The sequence below is a fragment of the Mugil cephalus genome, chromosome 13, assembly GCF_022458985.1.
Source record: "Mugil cephalus isolate CIBA_MC_2020 chromosome 13, CIBA_Mcephalus_1.1, whole genome shotgun sequence".
In the NCBI taxonomy this organism is placed as follows: Eukaryota; Metazoa; Chordata; class Actinopteri; order Mugiliformes; family Mugilidae; genus Mugil; species Mugil cephalus.
Window position 1 is genome coordinate 5,807,086 of NC_061782.1, and position 26,060 is coordinate 5,833,145.

The window sequence follows — 26,060 nt, forward strand, 5'->3', positions numbered from 1 at the left end:
AGTTATATAGTTATATATACTAATGTCTGTTCTGCAGACTATGCTTTTATGTGCAAAATATATTCGTCTTAAAAAAAGGAGAATGTGTTGATTCAGCTTTCTAAAAAGCATACTGATCATGCATAACATTATGACCACCTTCCTAATAATGTGTAGGTCTCCCTTGTGCCTCAAAAACTCATCAGAGAATGAGCATGGGCCTTCTGAGAGTGTCCTGTGGTGATGTGCGGATCGATTCTGAAATAGTCGATAGTCGGTATCGATACTTCTGATACCAGGTCTTTATGCTCAAAAACTGATTCTCAAATTAATACTTTTGGTACTTCTTTTTTTTCTTGTATTCTTTATGAAGCTATGATTTGAAATACTTTGCTATTTTGGGTTTACCAGGAACATTAGAGTGTATTTACACAAAGTATCGGTATCGGATTGGTATCGCCGACACCAGCCTGAATTTTACTCAGTATCAGATCAGATAGGAAATCGGTGGTATCAAACATCACTAGTGTTGTTGGTGGGGGCTAGAGATCAACGGATATGTCGGCTGGCCAATATATCGGGCCGATATTTCCGTTTTTTACTGGTATCAGTATCAACCGATACGCGGGTGCGTTCGCCAATACATTTTTTTTTTCTTTTTTCTCTCAGCAAGATTTACAGACAGGCGCACCCACAGGCAGCCCTGTGTAGCTGGAGACACTGCAGACCGTGCAGCCCATACATTTACTCTGACCCTAAAAATCTTTAAGTTCAATAAATGTTTATATTTTTGGTTAAATTGAGACTTTTGTTACCATTGTGTCATTTTTGTCATGTAAACGGAGGGAAATAGCCAGAAAAATCGGCAGCATGTATTGGCCATCGGCCAGTGCTGATGTAAAAAAAAAACATCGGTATGGGTATCGGCCTTAAAAAATCCATATCGGTCGATCTCAAGTGGAGGCCTTTGTGTCCTATGGGTTGAGGGGAGGGGCCTCTGTGGATCATCCCGCAGATACCTTGTGCTGTTTTCATGTTTTTACTTGTCTTTGTCGGGTTGCATCCTGCGGATAGTGTCATTGCTATGAGGTGCCTGTACTGACATACGTGACATGACGTACTTGACACCAATGTGTGCATTAAATAACTAAATTAACCAGCTCTGCAGTTCTATTTAACATCTCATATCTGCCAAAGATAGACAATGTCAGCGACTAGCTGGTGAGCATAGTGAAGCATTAACATCTGATGAACCAAGTATTTCCTTCAGGGCTCGGTGAAAATTGAAAGCGAGCTAAAACAAAGAGTGAGTTTAGGATTGACTTTCATCATCAGCTCAAACTGAATAATCATAATAATAATAATGATGTTCCTCCAGTTCTGACAGATGTTACTGAGCCAGTTCTCTAAAGCGCTCAACAGAGGTGGCAGCTCTAGTCATATGGTATAATCATGGTTGTCATTAAAGTTGTGTAGACTGTGTGGACTTTGGACTTAGGCGCCCCTGTGGTAACATCAAAGCAGAGAGCGGACAGCCCAGCAGGGGATGCCGAGTAAATTAAAGGAAATCAGATGTTTGATGGGGTTTTCTTTTTATTTTCCACAAACACAACTGCTGTCTGTCATAAGATGCATTTAAATGATGCCATAATCAGACAAAGATCCCACACAATTCACAACCTTCTTCATTAAACCTTGTTCATATTGCAAGTCCAGATAATAATATATCATATGTGTATTTATTGAAGGAAAGTCGAATGTGTTTTTTTTTTTTTTCAAGTCTCATTTTGAGGTGCTTTGAAATGCATCTCTAAATGGGATTGCCACAGATTCACCCCAGTCCATACTCTGTTGACGCTCAAACCGGATTTCAGAGTTCCTTTTGTGTCACTCACAGCATGATGCACGACAACAATGTCAGATCCAGAATGACTTAGTGGATAGATATGGAAGGCAACAATGAGAACATCCCAGTAAGGACGGAAGCCAAAATAAATTGTCCGCTGGCAGTTTTGGCGAGAGGCTTCTATTTCACACGCTGCCGTGTCAGAGAGCCACGTCACCGGTGCAGCTGCCGAGTTACTGATTCCTTCATCTTTATCACAGCAACCCACACGGATAAATTGATTGTGTTTGGACACAAATTCACCAAATCTGGGTGAATCACTTGCAAATAGCAGTGCAGTCTGTCTGTCTTAAAGGCCTTTTTCTAAGAAACAAACTGAGTTTGTCAGAAGTCTGAATGAATCTTTTTAGGCAGTTTAGGCTTTTTCATCAGTTTGATGAATTTGATCTATCTATCTATCTGTCTGTCTGTCTATCCGCCTATCTATCTATCCTACGCAGAACGCTTTAGTTTGTTGTGCACCTCCTCAGAAATGTGGAAAATTATTTGTTTGGGACCAATAAAGATGGAGCACATTCAGGAAAAGATAACTGAGGAGGATAGGAGATATAAACATTTGTATGACTGAACGTTTAACTCAGGATTGTTGAAAGTGAAGCAACTAGAAACAGAACTTTGCCTGACTGGCAAAAAAGACACGGCGCCGAGTAGTGTTTGGGTGACATTTTTACAGCGCGAGCCAGACTGTCGACCGCAGTGTAAATGGCTCGCCTGCGTACGTAGCGGCATTTAGTCCCACCTTACCCTAAACAAGCCTTTACTGTCGTAGTAGAGAGGGAGAACAAGGTTTTATTCAAGGTACAACATGGTGATGCTGTACTGATGGATGGTGACATGTTTGAGATCCGGTTCCAACTTTATGCTTCTCTCTCCTTTTGTTGCAAACTGTACTACCCCCACCTCTCCCCTTACTCAAAACGAGGCCCCCGATACCTTGACTTCACCGCTCCAGCTCAGCGTCCCAGCACATTTCTTGACACTCCTTTTCTGATTAGTGCCGTGCTTGCAATTACCCATTGCTCTCCTCTTGTACGCACAAATTATGCAATTTTCTTCCCCTAAGTGGAACCTATTTAGGTCATGTTTGTCTTGGCACCTGCGGATGTCTCGGTCCCGTAGAAAAACCTGCAAAGAGCAGACGTTATTTCCATAGCTGATGAGTGTATAGCGCAGCTCGGTCCAACAAAAACAATCTGCTGTGCGTGGGCTGAACTTCACCCCTCGCCCTCGGCTGTATCTTAATTTGCAGTGTTGAGAGAGCTGTGTGGGGAGAATGAGTGCTGTGGAAAAAAAAACTTTGACATGTCAGACGCTGTCAGTGCTCGTTTAGCCACACCGGACCGTATATTAGTCACCGGAGTCGGCGTCGATGTCGTTCACCTTGGATAAACGTCCTGTGAGTCAGTCAGCCTCGACCCGCATGCCCCATCGGAGGGGAAAAGACTGAACACACAGGATTTAGCGCGTGGCTTAAAGCCCTAGTCGGGATTTGTCGCACAGCGTCGCAGCAATGCGAGCAGAGATGCCAAAGCCTCAGTGAAGTGACCTCTTTGAAGGTGAACCCAAAATGTTTGCAGCTATTTTCTCAGATAAATTCGGCTTCATCCTGCTTTGGGCTGCATCAGGCGAGCAGCCAGCGTAGTCCTCCAAAACACGGCATGATCTTTTCCCTCACTGAAACAGCCGCGATATGAAATATGTTATTTTTCCTTGTTGTGTAATATTTTCACAGCATTGTATTTTTTTTTTTTTTATCTCTCACTCCACTCTCATTTTCACACCATGCCGTGTCATTATAGGCTCTTATTCGCTGGCGCAGGTGGCCGATAAGCTGATCCGTTTACATTGCTCACAGTGAGCAGCGGCAAAGGAACGGGCCCCGTGAGGCCTAATGGTTCTGCAATGTTGGCCAGACTCCTGCTGAGTAATGGTGTCAGGCCAAACTCCCAGTATTAGCAATGCTAGCAGCGGCAGTGGGACCCGGCCTGTGATTCATGTTTCATTAATCAAACATTTTAGAGCCCCGCGGCTAGCTGCAGCAGACGCTTTGGATGTATCTTTCCTAATCCTCTCCATTTTTAATCAGGCTAATCTCGCACAAAATGAAGAACCTGGTTTGGAAATATTACCGAAGGCAAAGACAAGAGGAAAATGTCTCTTTCTCTTCCTGTTCCTTTGCGTCTCTGCTGGTGATCTCTCAAAAGCTCTTGTTCCTCCTCCTCCTCCTTCTTCTTTTTTTTTTTTTATTAAATAAAGAGCTCCGTGTTCTCGCTCATAAACAAACCGTAATTTCTTTAAATACCACCCACGTGTGTCTCCTCTGTTGTTGTATTCTGCGGTGCTTTCCTTAAGTCACCACCTCCGTCGCACTCCTTGTTGTTTCCCCCACGTTTTTCTGTCAGTCTGTTTACAAGCTTTTGTGCTGCATCAGTTGCTAAGGAGACCAAATTTAATTATATCCGCGCAGTTTTGTCTCACTTTGCCGCTTGCCTGTTTCAGTCAATAAAGTAAAAAAAAAAAAAAAGTTTCAAGTAACACTGGATGAAGTTAAAGGAGGATAAAGTGAAATGTGAATTATTAAGAGTCTACATAATGTGCTGCGTAGACTAATGGGCGGAGTGGGTTAAGGCGAGGTGCTAATTTGATGGATGCAGCTGGGACGGATACGTTTTCACACGTCTGTCTCACGTATGCGCGCGCAGTCGTGTGCATACATGCATGTATGTGTCCCTGTGTGTCGACTAAATATTTAGGGAAGAAAAAGAAAAAAAACTTAGGCATATTCTCAAAAGTGCACAGAGTAGTGTAACGTCAAATTAAAATGTCCCAGCCGTGGAACATTTGCCCGCGTAGCCGGGACAGATTGAAACTTTACAGTCTCATAAGCAACATTATGCAAACAAATTGCTAAATTTCAGACCATGAGCATAAATGTTCCTAATGAGTCCTTGGGGAGCAGCTCCACAATGGTGCAGTGTTACCGTGGATGTAGGTCAGTGCTTTGTGTGTGGCTTGTGTGCACCGGGGAGACTTCTTCAAATGTTTATTATGTAAAGATGACCTTTATTTTATTTTATTTTTTCCCCCTGAAAACTAAATGAACCGGCTGCTGGGTGGTTCCTTCTCCTCTTCCCCCTCCGCTTGTTGTGTCTGGATCCGGATCATTTGTGATCATGTGGCGGCAGAATCCGCCTGCTTTGGCGAAGTTTGCTGTGTGGCAGGGGGAGAGGAGAGATGAGAGTGGGTGGTTGAGCGTGGTCGGGGTGGCATGGAGGGGGAGTCCGGGGGTGGGTGGTGGGGGGCGAGGGGGGGATTTCCCTGTGCAATTCCCAGGATTCAGATAGCTGGCACATGTTCAGAGATGATGTAACCACCCCCTCCGCAGACTAACCATTGGTAGAGAGAAGCATAGCAGCTCGCACACATGCATGCACACACAGTTGCATCATCATCTGTAACATTTCCAGTGAATGAACATAGTAAAAACGGTTTAAAAAAAAAAAGATGTCTTAGCAATATTCTGAAAGAGCAAAAACCCGGAATAAAGCCGAGGATGTGTCGGTATGCAACCATTCATCAGTTAGTTTACAAGTCGATCTTATACGGTTCACAAAACGAGGAAACTACACAAACAACGAAACCAGAAAACGCAATTTACTTCAGGTTTAGAGGAAATTGCATGAGCGGGCACGTGATTGATTGATTGATTAACTGATCGATCCGCTGATTTGAATGTTCCTATGGAAACTGGACCGGAAGAAACGGACGAATGAAACAAGACAAACATCTGTTGATTGTGGGTGAAAACAGGAAGTAATCATGTGCAAATCGTTTTTCTTTGCATCGCGTAACGTCCATAGAGGAAAATTACAAACAGGCAAATCGCTCCTGCGTTGCTAAATCCAAATTGCTATATCTCGGCTTCATGTGCAGTAATTGCATCATAAAAATTGATGTTTCCAGTTGCAGTTTGCAAATATATATATATATTTATTTATTTATTTATTAAATGCAGAGTTTGAGGGGTATTGCAGGAATTACTCCATGTAATTCTACTCCTGAGCAGACGTGGCCTGATGAGCATTATCACCCAATATATTTTCTATATTATCTGTTTGTGTTCGGTTCTCGGACCACGTGTGCCCTGGTTGTGTTCTGTTATGTAACTGCTGAACTGCAGCGAGAGGCTGACGCGCGCTGGACTGCTCCCAGAAGGTTTCAATTTAAAGCCCATCCACTCTTTACAGCCTCTTTAAACTGAGCCTGTGTCCAGTGGAAGAGAAAGTAGGTTGTTGTGAAGAGCATGTGGATGAACAGAATAAGGCAGCGTGTGAGAGACAGGGGAAGCATGCAACGTAGAAGAACGGGTCACAGTTATTGTTGAGTTATTGAGTCTTTCCATAAACTATATTGTTGAGTAAACGAGATATCGTGACAGCTGTAATGGAGAGTGCTTCATTACTGTAGTAAGGTTGTGTAAAGCGTGCATGCTGTCTTATATTATGAAACCCGTCATAAGGGTAATGCTTCAAACTCCTCCTGTCCAAACTGTTAAACAATTTGTACAAAACTAATTACAAATTCCCGGGAAGCCTTTGCAGATGGCTGAAAATGCACATACAGTCATTGACACTCGCACACAAACCCACTGTAGCTCAGAGAGTCCTCAGGCGTTTAAATCTGATTCAGGGCCTTTTTAGAAAAGCAATCAGAATGACATCAGGACTCATTTTATCCAGTTTCATAACCCCCACTGATAATCACTGGAGAGGAGGCATGTGGCTGTTTAATTCAGGGAGTGTTAACAGCGTTTTCCTTCGGCAACAGTGGAGAGGAGTTCACACTCGAGCACAGAAAGATTTGTCTTGGAAATGTATACACACATGTAGACGGTTAACCTCTACAGCGAGAGTAGATTTCTCTAATAAAGTGTTGCTTTTGCTTGAATTGACCTTTGCGTTGCTGTTTTGCATCATATATTCAGCACGAGTCTAAATCCTTTATGTGTTATTTCTGCTTTAGGGTGGGGTTTACACTCTGGTGGTGACCAAACTCGCCTGCCAAGTAATTTCTTTTGCAGGTTGAAAATCATATTTCACAGTCAGGTGCATATGCAGGATATTTTTATTATTTTGATACATGTACAGCTGCCAGGTGACTGTTCTATTTTGTACATTTTTCATTCAAAATATATATATTCTATCTGTTTTTTTATTATATATTATATGAATAAATAGCAGCCACGGATTATTTTTTATTATCACTTAATTTGAATAGTATTTCATGAATTGAGGGGTCCGGTCTGGTCTAGGTGGGTGCATGAAAGGATGTCAGGTCCAAACGTTGTCCAGCAGAACACTGAACTGCTACAAGATGGTCAATTATTCACTTCTCCTGTCTGAGGTCATAATGTTGTGGCTGATCGGTGTATATTCTAACAGAACAACATTGGTTGCATTAATGTTTCAACATTGTTTTTCCTTGCAGCATCAAGTAGTCCATGGTAGAGGAGGCCAAGTCAGACCTTACTGTGTATTTTTCTCACTGTTCCTACTGGCATTTCCACCTTCATGTGCAGTTCATAGCTGAATAAAGTATTAGAGGAGGGAATACCCCAACTGGGCCCTGCTGTGTTAATGTTGGTTTGTTGCTCTTGTTTCCTTCCACGCTCCGCACACATCCATGTCAGGTACCTAAACTTTGATTTCACCGGCAGAAGAGGCGAATGCTGCCTCGCTGCCTAAAATAGTTGTACTCGCCGTAGGAATTGTGAGATGTAAAAAAAAAAAGAAAGAAAAAAGAATAGAGGGAAGGAGAGACAAGCAGACAAAATGAAGGCAGTGATTTTTCTTTTCTTTTTTTTTTTTCCCTGAATAAATAATTCCTTTGCACCATCTGAGAAACGTTTTCTGGGATTACAGCTTCTGCACATCAGAGCCGCTCAGCCCCGCTAATCATCTTTATGCAGAAAGATTTCTAGTTTCTTGTCTGGCCTGTTCCTTCACAATTTTAATGTCAACTGTAATACGGCCCCATTTGTTGAGCATTGTTATCTAAGCCGCATTTAAAAACGCTACAGTGTGTGGGTATATGGTGACACATATACATACAGAATATGTATATATATATATTGAATACACAAAGCTTAATGAACTCACAATAAAAGGCATTAATCTTTTTGTAAATATGCACAAAGCAAAGTGTATATTTGAGTACAACTACATTGTACGTGGAAATTAAACAGTTGGCATTTCTCAATTGGAGGTAGTATTTCCATGGTGATTATACCCGTTGCTTAGCAATGTTTGCCAGCTTCTCTCCTTTCTGTTTTTTTTTTCATAAATCCTCAAGATTAGTCGCCTTGGCAAATGGCCTGCATTGGTCCTTTGTCACTGTTTCACCATCCTTTGTTTAATCAGGCATTTTGCTCTGAGATAGGAATCGCTGTGACAAAGTAGAAAAGATAAGCGTGAGTAATGATATCCTAAGTCACAGCCCACATTTTAAGCTACTGGATTGTCATACGTACACAACAGTCTCTCGAATGAATTGCGTTTTGTGGAGTGTGCATACATCTTTGTGCTCTGCTGACAAGAGAATCCTCGAGATTTTCTTCCCAACTCAACCCTTTCTGCTTTAAATCTTAACCCACGTCTCAAAATTATCCAGAACACCCTAAAATCACATCCTAACACAAAGTTAATCTGAATTTAACCAATCCAGACAGCCATGCTCACCGTTATGCACCTCTGATCTCCTTCCTCAGCGAAGTCATCCTCACCAACATCGACGTGGGCATCTCAGGCATCTGGGAGTGCCTGGTGACCAGTTCCCGTGGCAACACTTCTCAGCTAATGGAAATAGTTGTTCTGGAGACATCAGCGCCGTACTGCCCTGCTGACAGAGTCACCAACAACAAGGGGGACTTCAGGTGAGTCATCTCTCAGCTGCTGGCACTGCGTACTCCTTCGTGGGAATTGAACTCTCAAATCAAGCACCTTAGTCCACTTGGATTAAAGGGATCAAATAACATTAATTTGACATTTTGGGAACTAGAGAGCATCTTGCAGTCGGATCACATCACGCTCAGCGTCCTTCAACATGTTGGCGTTGACTCAGTGAGCCGTCAGACCACACTCATCTTCAGTTACATGGCTCTAAAGTGCAGTTGGTGACTGCATCTCGCAGGGTTGTGACACAAGTGTGTTTACAAAATCATTGAATTTTCCTCCAAGTCCTGAAAGTAGCCAAAGAGGAACACAATCCATCAAATGAAACAGAAATATTAAACATGTGCTTTTATTTAATCAAGAAAACTAATCTTTTGTATTCGACATGCCTTTTGCAAAAGCACGCGAACCCTTGTTTTCAGTTTCTGCTGTGACCTCCCTGTGCAGCGATAACCACAACTAAATGTTTAATGAGGCATTTTAGCCCATTCCTCAGTGCAGACCCACTTCAGTTCTAAGATGTTGGTGGGTTTCCTCACATTAACTGCTTCATTTAGGTCCTTCTGCAACATTTCTGTTGGTTAGGACTTTGACTTGGCCATTGCAAAACATTAATTCTTCTTCTTCTTTTTGTAGAATGACTCATTTTCTTGCTCCGTGACCCAGTTTCCTTTAAGATTCAGCTCATGGACAGATGTCTTTTTATGTATTTTTTTTTTTTTTTGTATAACTTGCTGGTATAATTCAGAATGCATTGATTGGAAGCTGTACTGGACCAGACACTATTGTAAATAGACAGAACCATCTTAGTTCAGATATGGAAATAAGGGTAAGAAAGTTCCCATACTAGAGCTGAAGCATTTTCCCTCAGCGGAAAACACCATATAATGCTGTTAAGCCACAGTAAGATAAGCGAACTCATTAAGAAAGTGAATAATCGGATTCCCCCAAATTTAAAACCTATAACAGGTTTTCTTTACATCAATTACATAAATAACTCGTCCTTGAATCTTAAGTATACCTCAGTTTACTGTCTAGTTCTGTGTAATTAGTGGTAATGTATGCTAATAACTGGTTTTCAGATCTGATACCAGGTGGTCTCTTGCAAAATAAGGTGTAATAGTTTAACCTCACTGTAATTTAATTCACTAGAAATATTGCCAATTGCAGATTATACTGTATAAAAAAAATTAATGCTGTAATCAGAGGGCTCACTCTGTTATTATGTCGCCACACAGAGCACGTCTCAGTGAGTCTGATTCTTGCTGGCGTCGTGCTGCTTTTCTTTTTCTTTTTTTTTTTTTTTTCCCACCTGACACCTGGTCTGCTTTGCACCAGGTTTGGCTCATTAACCGTGAAAGGCCACAATTGAGTGTGTGCCGTACAGTACCGTGTGAACAGTTCATATATTTTAATAATAATTGGATATGTGATAGAGAAACTCCCACACACATTATGGCTCAGTGTAGTCCGACTTTATATCGTGACTATAAAAGTGAAAGCTCTTGTTCCCATGACTAAGGCTTTCGTATATAAAAATAAAAAAGAAATGCCACACATCTCCTCGGCCTCCACCTGTCCTCCTTTTTTTCTGTCCTCCACTCTGGTGTGACCGCCTTGAAACCTTGTAGTTGTACGCACACATTCACACCCTTCGCCTCTCCTCCCCCGTGGGTGTGCTGTTGTCGTGTACTCTCCTTTGTAGCCGCTGTACTTTACAGCCCACTCCTATTGCAGCAAGCGGCGAGGCTTTGTTTCTGCTGGAGCATTGGAGTAATGGGCTGGAAAATCAGCGCCCTTTTTTTTCTTTTTTTTTTGTTGGGGGCGAAATTAACGCCATTTATTACTAAGTAGCTGCTGTTGCTGCAACAACGTCGACGGAGATGGGGGGCGGGGAGGGTAGTAGACGGGGGGGGCTAGAGGGATGGCAGGTCTGTGCCCTCAGAACAGATTACTAGCTTTCAGAGTGCCACGCTACTTTGTTTTAATTTAGATGAAGTCAAAAGTGTTCCCGCATTAAGCTTCACCGCGCCTTCTTTTTCTGCAGCAGGAATTCGACGTTGCCTTAAGCGGAAAACCACCGAACACAACACATATGTTTCCTTTCTAACTGCGGACAACTAGATCAGTACGTGTGAGCACAATCAAGACTTTAAGTACGCCAGAAGAAGCACAGAAATAAGACCTTTAATCTGCAACACTACCAAGAAACAGAACCTGGAGTTCTTTTATTATCTGGGAAATCGAGGCTAACGCTGTCGACTATGAAAGTTTGGCTGAGTCTTTACACTCTAATGAGCTTTATTTCATTGAAACACTTGCAGGCATTGCCCAGAAAATGAAAATGATCCATTTGCCTGTAAAATCACCTTGGCCCCTACTGTAGGTTGGTCAGTGGAGCAGCTCCAGGACTTGGTCCTTGATGACATTATCGAGAAAGTCTCATTTCTTGCTTCAGAGGAGACTTCAGTGAACTTTGCATGGCTGTAAAAACAACACTGAAATCCCCCTTTAGGAGGAACAGGCAGGAACAGCTTTCAAATATACATCTTTCACTGGCATTTTTCAGAATTCACTGTGGTGCATGATCGAGTGGTGCTCAGGTTTTAGTATTGCACATTCAAAAAGTTTTGGCTCTCGTCATAGAGCAAATAACAGAATAAAGCAGCAGAGGTCAAGGTTTCCCAACTTGAAAGCCCTAATTTCGGTACGTACAATACAATCCTCTGTCTGTGACATGAAAATACGTAAAATAGTTTTAAGAAATAATTTTACGCAACCAAATGCTGAGTAGATCTTTCCATGTGGAAAAGAATCGATATTGATGTGTAAAATTAACCCGACTGAAGTATAAAATACTATAGTTAGCAAATGAAGTTAATTAATAAGACAGCATGTTGTTTCTCAATCAAGTTTCAGAATGTGGCAGTCTTCTGCAAAAATAATTAGACCTAGCTGTAGATCAATTATGCAAATTAATTCTTTCCTAAGTACAAGGAGTAGGAACCCGCCATCTGGTGCAGCAGTGAGCGTAGATTCAAAACTCTCTTCATTACGGATAATTCGGAGAGATTGTATTTATTTAATTTTTTTTATTTTGTGCAGGTGGCCAAAAATCCTGGCTGGCATCCTGGCATTCCTGCCCTGCAATCCTGCCACCTTTGGCTCTGCGCCCCACCCCTCTGGAAGCGCTCCTCGCCCCTCCAGCCAGAGGGAGAAGAAGGCGTGGAGGCGCTGCGACCGGTCGGGGCGCTGGGCTGAGGAGGACTACACTCAGTGCCAATATGCTAGCGAACTGACTCGCGTGCTGCATGAGCTCACCCAGGTATCAGCGCAAACGAACGCGAGCTGAGAAAGCAGTTCATCGACAGCTCCTAAACTGCGCAGCTTTTTTTTTCCATTGGCGGCGAATCAGCTTTAATTTAATATGTTTACTGAGACGTTGGATGCGTTTGCCAACTTGCATTGTTTTAACAAGCAGATTTAACGACTCCATATCCGAGGAAACTAATCCAGACACTTCCACTGATTCATCTGTAGCCTGCAAGTATTTCCAGATCTGTACATGCACTGTAAATCCATAATATAATCTGACTAACAGAAGTTGTTTTATTCTACATTACTCATGGGATTTCTCTTCTACATTTAAGTTATGAGGTTCACAAAACAACATAGATGACATGAAACAGCACTACTATGATTTATTCATTTTATGAGCTGTTTGATGATGAATCTCTGTGATAACCATCCCTGACTGTTCCCGTATGTTATTGCTTTATATTCCAGATACCTATTAATGCCACCAACGCTCAGCCTTTAGGCCAGCAGTTGGTGGCTTTCACCAGCAGGGCAGCACACTTCACTGATGTCATGGATGTCATCTTCGTCACCCACCTGGTGGAGAGGCTGACGAGGCTGGTGGAGAAACGTAGAGATGTAAGAGCGAAGAGCAGAGATGTACATTGCAATCTAAAGACTTAAAGATGTCGTAGCCTATGTTAGCGCTGTGTCTTTTTACCAGTCAGGTTCATTTTTGTTTCCACTTCCTGCTTGCCTTGGAAGTAGGAAGTAGGAAGCCGATGGTGGCTGGAACTTTTGCAGAACTTTCACGAGTTGTACAAATGTTTGTTTCTCCAAATCTCCTCAGTTAACCTTTCCTCGATGTGTTCCATCCCTGTTGATCCAAAACAATCAATTTGAAAATTGCAGAGATGGAGAAGCAGCTGGAAATACTAACATGCTACTACCAACTAGACCAATCACAGCTCTTGCAGCCTGCTTCACTGTGATGTGTAGTTATATTTATGGGGAGGTGCATGTCAGGCTATGGCGTTAGGGTCTGCATATGCTCTGTGCTGTTGCCTAACCTACAAATGATGGAGAAGTCGAAACCAATAATTCGAAAAAGTGTCATTTGAAGCCGACACCGTGTCCCTCTGACAACTTGCAAATTTGCATGGTCAGAAATTCGCAATACAAAGCAATTAGTAATGTCGTTTAGCAATGTGTGTGTGGGTGTACAGAAAACTACCATTAGAATATTCTGATACTTAAGAAAACTTGAAATGAATATGATTTTGTTGCAGGTTCCAGGTGTCATAAGGAGCTTCTTTATTCTGTGATTTAGACATGCGGTACATTTGTGGATGTGTATTCCCTGTGTTTACCAGAGCTAATTATATCCTCTGAAAGAAAATAAGCCACAGCAAATATGTGTATCATATCTGAAGGCTGAACTACTTAAAATGCAGTGTTATTTTCACCATCATCCTGGTTTTTTGACTCCAGCTGCACCTCATGTTGCTGTGATCCAAATATTTCACTGCTGTGTCAAACCGCTAATATGGGAAAAAAAAAAAAAAAAAAAAAAAAAAGAGGGAACGGCCGCACTCAAACCTTTGGCTTAGTTTATAAATTAATCAGGTTGTATGAAAGGAATCATTTCCTGTTGCCTCGAGAAAGGTTGAGGTTTTGTTGGTGAGCTCATCTAAAGGTAATAACGGCTTAACAAGAGACCCAAATGAGCAAACAGTAAAGGATTCTTCTGTGTACCCAGCCAGAGACGGCAGCTGCTGCCCAAAAAGACCCGGCAACACGCTGTCGCTCTGGCTCCGATCCTTCAATCAATTCCAGACAGCTTAACTTTTCACCTCATACGGTTTCCTGTTGCCCATGGCAGCATGGGGACCAGAATGGTAATTACGATGGTGAAGATGCGTCTCCACGTTTTCACCCCAAGTGAACCTGGGTGGTCAGATGGCAGTAGGACAGTTATAGGTCGCAACGAAGGTCAGATTGCGCGAGGGGAAGGCTGTAGAGCTTGAAAAGAATTAATATTAACACTGATTTGTGCGACCACTTATTATAGGTCACTTGGGTGGAGATATTACTAGGAGATGCTTAGAGTTTTATCTTTCCTAATACAATGCCAATGAGACCACCTCATTCATCCAATAAAGAAGAGCTGAGTGAAGCAACAATGAAAAGTACAGTAAGTAAATAGTGAACTGCCATCCCAAGGAAGCGATTATGCCCCATTGGAGCTGCTAATCTAAATTAAATCTCTCTATAATGAATGAAGCCACCACTGCCTCCCTCACAATTCTGACTGGGGAGATTATAAATGTGCCAGTTGTTGTGGATATGATTGATGTGCGTGATGAGTCTGCCTCTGCTTCCCGTGTGTGAGTGTGTGCGCTTCATGGTATGTGTAACTGTGAGCATGCACCCATTTTTACCTACATGTCTGCTTGTGTTTCCTCAGCTGGGGGACTACATATCCGACATAGCCAGCAACATGATGCTGGTGGAGGAGCACATCTTGTGGATGGCGCAGAATGAGGCCAGGGCCTGCACTCGGATCGTCCAGTGCGTGGAGCGCATCGCGGACCTGGCGCTGACCGGAGACAATCAGGTTATTTCCAAGGTATGGCTCAGCCGCCACACTACACTCAAGACCACGCTCAGTCGGGGCGAAGGTTGATTTTCCTGAACTTTTTTCTTGCTGCTTTGATAAAGAGAAGTTAATTTGGCTCAAGCTGATAGCCAGAATAAAGCAAGAGAACGATAAATTGCTTCCTTCCTTTGTTTCTTTTGACATCTTTCTTTCCTGCTGTGACTGGAGATAGAGAAATCTTCTAAATGGCTAATGTCTTAGCTCTCTCTTCCACACCCATACTAAATCTTGGGGTATCTCCTTAGGTATCTGCTAACATAGCTCTGGAGGCCTTTCTGATCCGGCCGTCAAACTTCTATGGTTTGTCCTGCACGGCGCTCCAGCGGCCCCCCTCGCCCGCCGCCTCACCCCACTTCTCCGACGGACGCTCCCACGCCGACAGAGAGCGCGATGTCGTCGGGGAGTCATTGCTCAACTTCAAATGCCACACTGTCAACAACAGCGGCTCGCCGGCCAGCCAGCTCAGCAGGGTAAGGCGCGAGTTAATAAACGGCGTGAAACTTTCAAAAGTATGCCATTCTGTTCCAATTTGCTCCATTCCGATTCTGCTACCCTAGCCTGAGGTCAGGAAACAAATTTCTCTGAGTGTTTCTCTAAGTGACTCGCAGCGATAAAAATACACTCACTTTTCTGTTTTCTGTCACTGTTCGAGTGCATGTGAAGAAGGAGAGAATATGTTCTAAGAGAGGGGAAGGGAAGAAATAAAATGTGAGAACAGGAGTACGCCATGTACAGTAGCTCGTGGGCACAATAAAATGAATTCCCCAACACTGCACAGTTGAAGCATGCGAGAAGGATTACCACCTGCCCTGAAGTCTGTTGTTGCCGATTTGTCCTCGCAGTCTGACACCTTGTTTGGGTTTGTTGGTATGCTATAGATCAAGCTGGTGATAGGTGGGCTTGTAGCAGGGGGCAGGGCCTGCAAATAGGGTGGCAATTTCGGAGTCTGCGTCTGCAGACCACTCCCCAGTGATAGATAAGATGGCCTTGTGTACCTGTCACTTTAAATCAGCTCGAACTCCGCCGTGGCTCCACTTGTGGCTGTCCCAAATGACAAATAGATGAGGGGCACTCTGCATTTGCTGACAGCAGGAAAAATACTTGACTCCCCTGGCACTGGAGTGGCATAGTTCAGCAACGTTCGAACAGTTTGCGCCCTCTAGCTATTCAGGCCACAGGCGAATGCATCAGTGCACATGTGGGTGAGCATGTTAGTTTGCATCAGCTGGAGACTATGCATCGGCACTTGTTTGTTTCAGTCAGCTTGATTATTTGGTTTCCCCTCATCGTCTCCCCCTCTTGTCAACCAGAGCCGAGTCTCTCCGGTTTTGTCAGCAATTACAGCGCTAAGTGTTAGCTCCAGGCTGTGTGCAGCTCGCATGTTTAGCCCTGCGCGAAACTTTTAGACGCTACAAGGAAAGTGGGGATAATTTCTCAAAAATGCCTTTTCATTATTTATTGATTAAGTTCATACAAAGTGCAGCAAATATGATACAAGGATCAGGGCTTTGTGGGGGCTGTACCATCTGTTGTAGGTTCCCTTGTTTTGGAAGAAGTTTGCAAAGACGGCGGCTGAATGTTTGAGGCTGTTGTCCTTCTGGATGATGAATTTGGGATGCAACCCAGATGGCTCCTTGCACAATTTTGCCCAAAATCTCATTTTAACAATTTTCAATGGACTAAAATTAGCAGCTAAAAGGTGGAATGGTTGGGTTTTTCATACACTTTAAGTCACAACAAAGATAACACACAACACCTCCCTAATATTGTGTAGGTCTCCCTTGTGCATCCAAAAACTGACTCATTAGAGAATGGACATGGGCCTTCTGAGGGTGTCCTGTAGTGTCTGATAACAGAATGAATGGCGAGTCTGGTCTGGTCTATGTGGGTGCTACATGTCTGAGTAACATCCACCTGAATGAATACCAGCTCCAAAAGTTTCCCAGCAGAACACTGAATTGTCACAAGATGGTTGATGTTATTCACTTCTCCTGTCGGTGGTCATAATGTTGTGGCTGATCGGTGTACATGAATCATGGACTGGTGAGAACCGGTCATGCTCCTTTGGCCTCAGTCTTCATTAGCACTGGTGAATTGCTGTATGACTTTAATAGCACATACTGTGACATTGAACATGGTACACCACGAAAAGAAGGAAAAAAATAAACGTAAGATGAGGACATTAGTAGCATTTGTATGCAATGCATCAATTTAATTTAAAAAAAGCGTATTTGGGTCCTTGAATAGAATGCTATAGCATAAATCATTTAGTTAAAGTGCCTTTTTTTGTTACTGGAAATACAGAGGATTTGTGAAGTGGTGTTCAACTCCAAGGCTTCTCATTATTATTGTCTTGTCTCAAGTCAGCAGCAGGAGCAGCCTCTAAAGGTTTCATGATTTAGATTTCTGGCCTCCTCATTTTAATAATATGTTGTGTGTGTATGTGTTGGGCATGAAATAGTTTTTTTTTGTGTGTGTGTGTGTGTGTGTGTGTTTGCACAAATCTAGTAGTTGATCATATTTGTCCTGTTAAATACTGTGAAAGGTCTCTTCATTTAGGCAATCATGTAAAATCAAAGAAAAAAGCCTTGGACTCAGTCTTGCCAGGACATAGATATGTCACCAAGTCTCATCAAATGTAAAAGAAAAGCAATAATCCCTGTGCGTGAATCTACATTGTGGATGGATTTTTTAGGGGCAATAACCATACCAATTTCTTTTACATCAGCATTGGCCGATGGCTGATACGTGCTGCCAATTTTTCTGGCTATTTTCCCTCAATTTGCATGATGACACAAAAATTACACAATGGTAACAAAAGTCTCAATTTAACCAAAAACAAAGACATTTATTGAACTTAAAGAATTTTAGGGTCAGAGTAAATGTATGGGTTGCACAGTCCACAGTGTCTCCAGCAGCACAGGGCTGCCTGTGGATCCGCCTGTCTGTAAATCTTGCTGGGAGAAAAAACAACAACAACAACAACAAAAAAAAACAGAAATATCAGCCCAATATATTGGCCAGCTGATATATCCGTCGATCTCTAGTTAATAGTTTAATTTTCAGGAGTAGTACACTGCTACAAAGATACAGTATGTCAGCTCTCCTTCTAGATGATGTTTGCCATGGTTGTTTCAGCAGTTCCAGCAAGGAACTTCTTTTTCTTTGCACAGAAAATAGAGCAGGACAGGACAAGTATGCCTTAGAGATGATGGTTATAAAGGTGGTGATAAAGCTCAGTTTTGATAGTGAACTGAGCTTTTAACAATAGATTTGATTTGAAATGCGACTCTTCTGTTCGTGCGTTGGACATCTAATGAAAGGGTGACACATGGCAAAATCTTCACATTTTTTTCCTCCTATCATCGAGCAAAATTAAATATGCCTACAAGTCTTATACCAGCATGTCATCTGCATAGATTCATTACTGCAAGTGAATTGTTCACATTTGTTTTATTTAAATACTTCCCTGGATTATTGTGTTATTTTTTTTTTTTTTACCTTCATTAGGATTAACTCAGTTCAGTGTGTCTGCTAACATGCTATATTAGAGGTTTCTCATTTACCAGACAAAGAGTATGTAGTATAATAGCTTCTTCACACGATCACGTTTATCAGCAGCTGTGCTATAATTTATATTTCAGCCTAAGACCTTGTTGGAGATTATGGCTTAATCACTGGTTAGATGGCAAGAAGAAATCATGAGAGCAGGCCAGCAGAACATTACAAGCTAAAGCTACACCACATCTCCATTAAGTTAATCTTGATTTAACAAGGTACACGGGCTAAGAGCACCGCATGATTGAAGTACCCAATTTATAGCAGTGGGGAGGAGAGTGCTTATAGGTGGAAGTTATGCATATTCAATTGCGGTCAGACGAACACGTTACTTGAATGTGGCTATGACTAAAACAGTGTGTGACATAATCAACATCTTAATAAAAAGGCCTTCTGTCCAGTTCATGATGAAAACAAACATTTACCTATTAACTTTTGCTTTTGCAGAGACTTTAGTCTCTAATGTGCTGCCGTTTGGTGTCTTATACAAGAGGTGCAGTCACGTTCTGGTGCCAGGCCTGCTGTTAAATACTCAATAGATTTGGGTAATTTTTCATCACCGAAGGTCACTTTTGGACGTGAGATGTAGTGTAATACTATTTCCATCTCATCGAACGCACCGAATGAATAAAGCTCCCCATGCGATTCGCTCTTTCACACCTGCTAGTTGCCTGTTGCTTTCCCCAGCTCCCGCTCCTCTGGAACTGTTGCAGGGTGACGAGCGGCGCACTCCTCGAGAGCAGTTTAATGGTAATTGTGGAAAGACTTCAGCAGCCTGTAAAATTACTATACTGCAGCTATCAGCTCTCTACAACCCATCTCTATCCTTTCATGGGGCCCTATGGCGAAGAATTAACCATCTGCTGGTAATCTGGAAAAAGCCTCATGGGCTCATGTGTTCAATAAACTGGTGTCACAGAGAAATTTGGGAAAGTTAAGGATCATTTACCTGTTTTAGGTCTTAATTTAGTTCTGGTTTTAGATGTTTCAGTGGTCAGGAGTTTAGCATACCTGTGTCTCTTGAGATTGAATCCAACATGTGAAGGTTTTATGACATAAACTGAAGGACTGGGCATCACAACTGAGATTTTCCCCCAGGATCAATAAAGTTTCCATCCACCTAGCATGTGGATTTCCTTATGTCCAGCTTTTTTATGTCCAGTCATCCTTTTTTAAAATCCAGTTATTTTTCAGGTCTGACAGCGCTCTCAGGGTTCTGATCCATGTTTTGCATCTTCCTCACATGTGGGCTAGTCTTGTTGCGCGGCCTTGCGAGAGGAGTTTGAGAAACCAGCCTAACGAGGCTGAAACGAGAGGATGCATAAATTTTTAAAAAGTGAGTGAACTGATTTATCAGAAAATCTTTTTTTTTTTTTTTTTAACTTCTAAAGTAGTTATGCATTCATTCAAATTTCAAGTGTGAAAACTGTTTATTTGTCAGTAGTTTTGGAGCCATGTGTAGTGGAGACATTTTTAAAAAACATTTAGAAAACTGTATATAAATATGGGCTACGTGTTCACTACGTGACTCACTTGCATTTTTGTTTAATTGATACTACGCTCTGCCTCACCTCCACCAGTTACAAACAAATGTTGGATTATACACTGCTCATTTTTACATTTATTTATTTATTTACAACTTTCACTGTACTGGTCCTGATTGTCAACTTATGCATACAGTTATATTAACTACCCAAAATGACAGTAGCACAACATAAAAAAAACAACCATGCATTTTAGTGTTTTAGTTTGTCCCAAGTTAACATGGAGGAGGTGGAACTTATGACCAATACTGCAGCTACACACTAGGGGGAGCTATACTTGCTGTGGCTTCACTTTTGAGGAGCAGTTTCTTCTATCTTTAAAGTGTCGGCCATGGTTTTCACCTGGTTTTGATAACAGAAGAAATGGTTGGATTTGGGTTGAATTTAATGTCACCACTAGAACATTTCTTTAATAATCTACATGGATTTAAATTCTATTTGTCAAATCTGCATAATTGATAGTGTGTCTTAACTTAAGAAGTGGATGCTCAACTGTTTCATTTATCGACTTATGTTTCCCAAACTTGAGATGCACGCTTGCTCTGAGACAATCAGTGTCTGTCACTTCATCTGAGAGCCATAATGTTTTAGCTCACTGGTGTATGTGTGAACTCGGCTCAGACGCCTGCAAGACTCAAAGCTGGTACTTCATACACTGTATGAACAACAGAAAGACGCCGAGAGCTGCGCGGATTATTATTATTATATGTTTACGGGATCACATAAAATGTTGTATTAAATCAGATTCCCGAGGCTTAGGGCCTTGTATAATCCTATATTTAAATCATCAAAGCATCAAGTATAAGCGTTGCCATGACAATAAGTAAAAGGCACATCATTCAACTGAGACAAATCTCAAATTTTGGGTCTGGGGGCGAGCTGCTTAGATTGGGGTTACATTAGTGAAGAGGTGACATTCTGAAGATGGATCTAAGTAAAAGTGAAACCTAGACTTAGTAGCGCCTTTCAGATACAACATGTCAACTGTGTTCAAAGAAAACAAATTTCCTTCTGCGCTACCATATTTCAGATTTGGCAGTGAGTCAACTTGAAAGCAGTCATTTTCATAATTTTGTATGTAACTTAAATCTCCTGTTAGGTCGATTTGACTCACTTCTGATTCTGAGTTGTTCGAAAATCCTGCTTAGCCTCTCTATTCCTTCATGAAGTTTGTTGACTTCCCCTCATTTAGAGTCAAGACCTTAGCTATAAAATACTCTGAAGTGATATACAACGAGCAAGTCCATCCTGCTGCTCATATACTGTATTTACACAAACAACATAAAACAGTTTCATTGTTGTGACAGTTTGTGTGACAGGCTTGTCAGGGTGAAACATAGCTGTCTAGCACATTACAGTTCGGAAATTATGCAAGACAGACGCCATTAAATGAGCTCCAAAAGAGAGAACAGTGGAACATTCATCTGCTGGCAAGAAGTCCTGTAAGGAGAAGGTTTATCCTTCTGCATCAATTTGATGCCGTAGCTACGGCGACAGCCCAGACCCTACGGAGACTACACCTATCCAGAACTATTGTGTTTTCTGCTTTAGTATTTCCAGCTGCTTCTCCATTTCCACAATTTTTGAATTGATTGTGTTGGATCAATAAAGACGGAACACATCGAGGAAAGGTTGACTGAGGGGGTTTGGAGATACTAACATTTGTATGACTTGTTTTTTGGTGAAATTGTGGCAAAAGTTTCAGTCACCATTGTTGCAAGTGAAGTAGAAAAATAAATAAACCAACTGGAAATAAAGACAGAACGCTGACTCGTGTCAACGCTGACTGTACTTCCTATAAGTGTACATTTACTATTTTCCTTTCTCTGTGGACATCATTTGTGATCTATTAGCGAAACAAGGTAGTCTAGACTGAGATGACAGACATGGTGCACGGCTGAGTTCTACTGACTTTGGTCTAGTGCCTCAGTAATAGTGATGTGCTGTTTGATACTGAAATATCGATACTTCCAGTACCAGGTCTTTATGCTCTAAAATCGATTCTCAAATCAAGATATCGATGCTTTTGGGACTTGGAGGTAATGTAGGAACACAGTGGACACAACTATAGAGCTGTGGCAACACAACAAACCTTGTGAAACACCTCAGGTTGAACCACAACACAGAATACGAGGCATTTATGATCAGGAGGACAGAAGAGGAGAGCACAGAATCACAATTAAGATGCAGCTTGTTATTTTATAGTAGAAATAAACTACATTTTTTAGGTTTACCAGACACATTAGAGTGTATTTACACAAAATATCGGATCTGTATTGCCGATACCAGCCCAAATTTTACTCCGTAAGGGATCGGAAAGGAAAACAGTGGTATCAAACATCACTACTCCCTAATGTGCAATTTATAACCACTGTGATCCTTTGCCTGCAAAGTTAGGGCGTAGCTCCAGATCCGGACGTGCACCTCCCCAGAAATGTAACTCTATTTCCTTATTCATGTCACAAGCACAGAAAGTTCTGCTTTGTTCAGACTATTATACAACATCTAATTCAATGTGGGGTCAACAACTATTTCTATCATACATCATGCATTAAGTGTGATGAGTAATAATCATGTCTGCAACATAAATACTTTAAACGAGACTCTGCACCAAATAATGACAGCATGGCTGCAGTTGTGGCTTTTAATTTCTACTAGGCTGCTTGTCCCCTCTGATTAAGCTTTGTACTGTCTAGCTACAGAAAACTGGCAAACATATTACAGTTATTGAGATTGAGATGCACGTGACTCAGCTGTTGTCTCAAAGCATGAATCACAATGTTTGTTGTGCGTATGGGATATGTGCACATAACATGGTTAAGGCAGGTTTCTCTACCTTGTTCAACTATGTAATGAGCACTTAGTCACCCTTATTCACAGAAATTTGACCCGTTAAGCTGCTCGTTACTTAGCCTTGGGTATTTTAGAGACCACAAATGTAAGAACGTAAGTAGAACCCTGTACGTCATGTGTCACCGTTAGCGTGCAACGCTGTCTGCGGACGATCAACCAATCGTGTTGCTTGACAGTTTCACAAATTCGCTGTTTGGAAATTTGTGCAGAGGTTTGTGTGATCCTCTGTGACCCGTGGCTATGCATAATACATATCTGTGTGTGCACAGACATTCGTGTTTATCTCTGCAGATGAATAAATCCAGTCTCTCATCTCGACAAAAACTGATAACATCCCACTCTCCACAGACTACAGGAAATATGTTCTTTTCCTCTGTTTTCACATTTGTATGTTTTATATCCTTTTACTAATTAAAGGACCGCACATTTTTCTCTCTTAGATTCTCATTAGAATTCGATTTTCACATCTCTCTAACTCTGTGTGTTCAGTATGGATACGTGTAAATGAAAGAACATGCATATTTTCACATCGTGCTACATTCCCAATGCCATAGTTTGAATAAAAGCAAAATATGTTGAAATCGTTCATTGGCATATTTTAACAGTGTGGGTCAATTTGAGACATTGCACAATGGCCTCCTCTACTCTGGACTAGCTGATGCTGCAAAAAAAAAAAAAAAAAAAAAAAAAAACCCATAGCAATGAGACTCCTTGATGGCAGCAGGATGCAGCCTGACGCACACACAAAAATGGTAGAGGAACAACTCAAAAAAAACATGGAGAACATCACAAGGCCTCCACATTCACTAGATCCCAAACTGATCCAAGTATCTCTGGGATGGTCCACAGAGGCCCCCTCCCCTCAACCCATAACGCCCCCAACTAACAACATCCTGTTCCCAGATACCACATGACACCCTCAGAAGGCCCATGCCCGTTCTCTGGTGAGTCACAACTGCTTTGGAGGCACAAAGAGACCTACACAATATCAGGGAAGTAGTCATAATGTTATGCCTGATCGGTGTATTAGCTCATCGTCAAATAGCTGGCATTTAATTAACATGTCTGTACTGTGAATAGGTTAAGTGCCTAAATGTCTTCATTTACCTTCAGGGTTTCTGTAACAGCAGTCTAGCACCAGTTTATGTTTCTCAGTAACAGTCACACACAACTTATTAAGAAGGAGGTTTAAACGTAATTAGGAGACAAGCTCCTAAAACCCTGCACTTTGCCTTGCACTCTTTCTTCTCCTCCAGTCTTGCGTGACTGACTTGCTCGGCGATCTTCTCTTTGTGTCTGACAGAAGCTTAACAGCGTTTAGAGCTGTTTAGGGTCCAACTGGACTTAGACGCACAACATATGGCCCTGCTGCGCTAACACCTTGCCTGAAAGTGGCATAATAAAACACAGCCTGACCACATCAGTGCCTTATGTTATGCACTCTGCGCTATTCACCTTTGATTGATCCTTTTCTGGATTCAAGCCTATAAATGGTTCTTAATTGTAGAAAGGTAAAAGAAGATAATCACAGGCAGATGCAGTGTTGCTTGTCGTTTTGTGAGAGTCAAACTGGAATAACATATTCCAGTTATAATAAATGACTCTGTACACCTCTGGAGCAACTTAGATGTCTTCTCCCTGAAAGCACCCCGGTGTTCGCTCCGTAGTGGGCCAAATTTAGTCAGATTTATGTGACAAAAGACGAGGATCCAACATCGACTGTGTCGAGGCGCACTTAAGCAGATTATTGGTCATCTGAAAACAAGCCTAACACGGTGTTAAAGTGTCTTAAGTGAGCTAAATCTTACTGCAGGTGTCTGGCCATAAACCAAAGGCAGTGGATAAAGTTTTTCTTTTTTTTTTTTTAGCCTGACAATGGCGTCTGTTTGTGCTGCATTAATCCCAAGGTGAGTTTTTTTTTCTTTTTTTTATTGACCTTGGACAGTGTCCTATTGAGCATTGCTTATCAGAGAAAACCAGTGCTGTGTAGGTAAACTCTGTAATCAGTGTATTTTTTACTGAATGTACTTACAGAATGAATGCGAATATATCTGAACAGATAAATCCATGCTCAAATCATTCCTGAATAATGAGCATATTATTCAAATTTTGACCTCATTATCCATTTCTCTGGCTTTAGCTAACTAAGCGGGCAATTAGAATGTCATACTTTTTCCTCAGTTTTTACATTTGTATGTTTTATATCGTCTTACTAAAAGACAGCCCTTTACTGTCAGATTCTAAGTAGTGTTTTTTTTTTTTTTTTTACATTTGTGTGTTCTGCTATGTGCGTTAAGTATGTGCACATGTAAATGAAAGCATGTGCACATTATCCACGTTACGCTACGTTCGCTGACCCACTTACTCGTTTGCATTTAATGGACCCAAATTCTCTTCTAGCACACAGCATTTTCAAAGGTCTGCTTGAAATCCTGATTGCTGGGGATAAATCTGAAACGCTGAACGCTTTGTTTATTGAACATTTCCGACAAAGTCACCTTGAAAAAACCTCCCTCCGTGGAGCTCATCTGCACACAGGAGGAAAGTTAGGTTGGAAACTTTCGCTTCAAACCATTTGCATAACTATATATTTATACATATATATATTTTTGAGATATTGGATAAGATGAGGCGTGTCACATTCCAGGAGCTTGGTGGTTTGCTTGAGCTGAAAAGAGGTCAGGTGAGAGGATTTTTTTCAGTGTTTTATTTTTAGGTGACAGTTTTTCACAGGGTGATTATGGGCGGAGGCTGGATGTGTAGACTGTTAAAAATAGTCCAAAGCAGTCTTTCCTAATTTTTTTTTTTTTTTTTTTTTTTACCTTTGCAAACCCTAAATCTACATTTCTTTTGACCCTTTTGGTTAATTACAGAAAAGAAGTTGGTTGGAGGGTTTGGGCCAAGCAACCAACAATAGCAATATAAACAGCTTTTCAGTGCAAACCATGCAAAATTACTCTCATTTGTGTTTGACATTTGATGTTTGTGATGAATTGAGATATCCAAATCAATTAACTGTTAAAGGAGAAAAGAAATGGCTTTTGAAATTAGCTGCGCTCGAGAGTACATGAACCCAAAGCTCTTGCTCAGAAAATTAGGAGATTTGTAGAAACGTCAGACAAGTGTGTGTGAAAGAAAGAAAATAGCAAGCTACATTTACTCAGGATTTTTAAAAGCACTAGGCAAACTTAAGAGAATCCAGTCAACGTAAAAAAAGTAAATTCCATTTAAACTGTTAGATTTTTGAGCAAACATGAGTATCCACCAATCAGGCATAACATTACGACCAGTATCATTATAGACCCCTTCATGGC

The 26,060-nt window shown here is 41.6% G+C and overlaps 1 protein-coding gene across 7 annotated transcripts in view; it reads left to right on the top strand.

The window, feature by feature from the left end:
* Nucleotides 1–26,060, top strand: part of LOC125019070 (adhesion G protein-coupled receptor A3) — a 160,661-nt gene that overhangs the window by 38,154 nt on the left and 96,447 nt on the right. For all 7 annotated transcript variants that reach the window (XR_007114010.1, XR_007114011.1, XR_007114014.1 and 4 more), the window contains exons 8-12: nucleotides 8,652–8,816; nucleotides 11,941–12,160; nucleotides 12,622–12,771; nucleotides 14,600–14,761; nucleotides 15,037–15,261. Coding sequence is in view for 1 of the 7 variants with exons in the window: in XM_047603575.1 (XP_047459531.1) it covers nucleotides 8,652–8,816; nucleotides 11,941–12,160; nucleotides 12,622–12,771; nucleotides 14,600–14,761; nucleotides 15,037–15,261 (922 nt within the window). In the remaining 6 variants the exon portion in view is untranslated. The remainder of the gene's footprint in view (nucleotides 1–8,651; nucleotides 8,817–11,940; nucleotides 12,161–12,621; nucleotides 12,772–14,599; nucleotides 14,762–15,036; nucleotides 15,262–26,060) is intronic.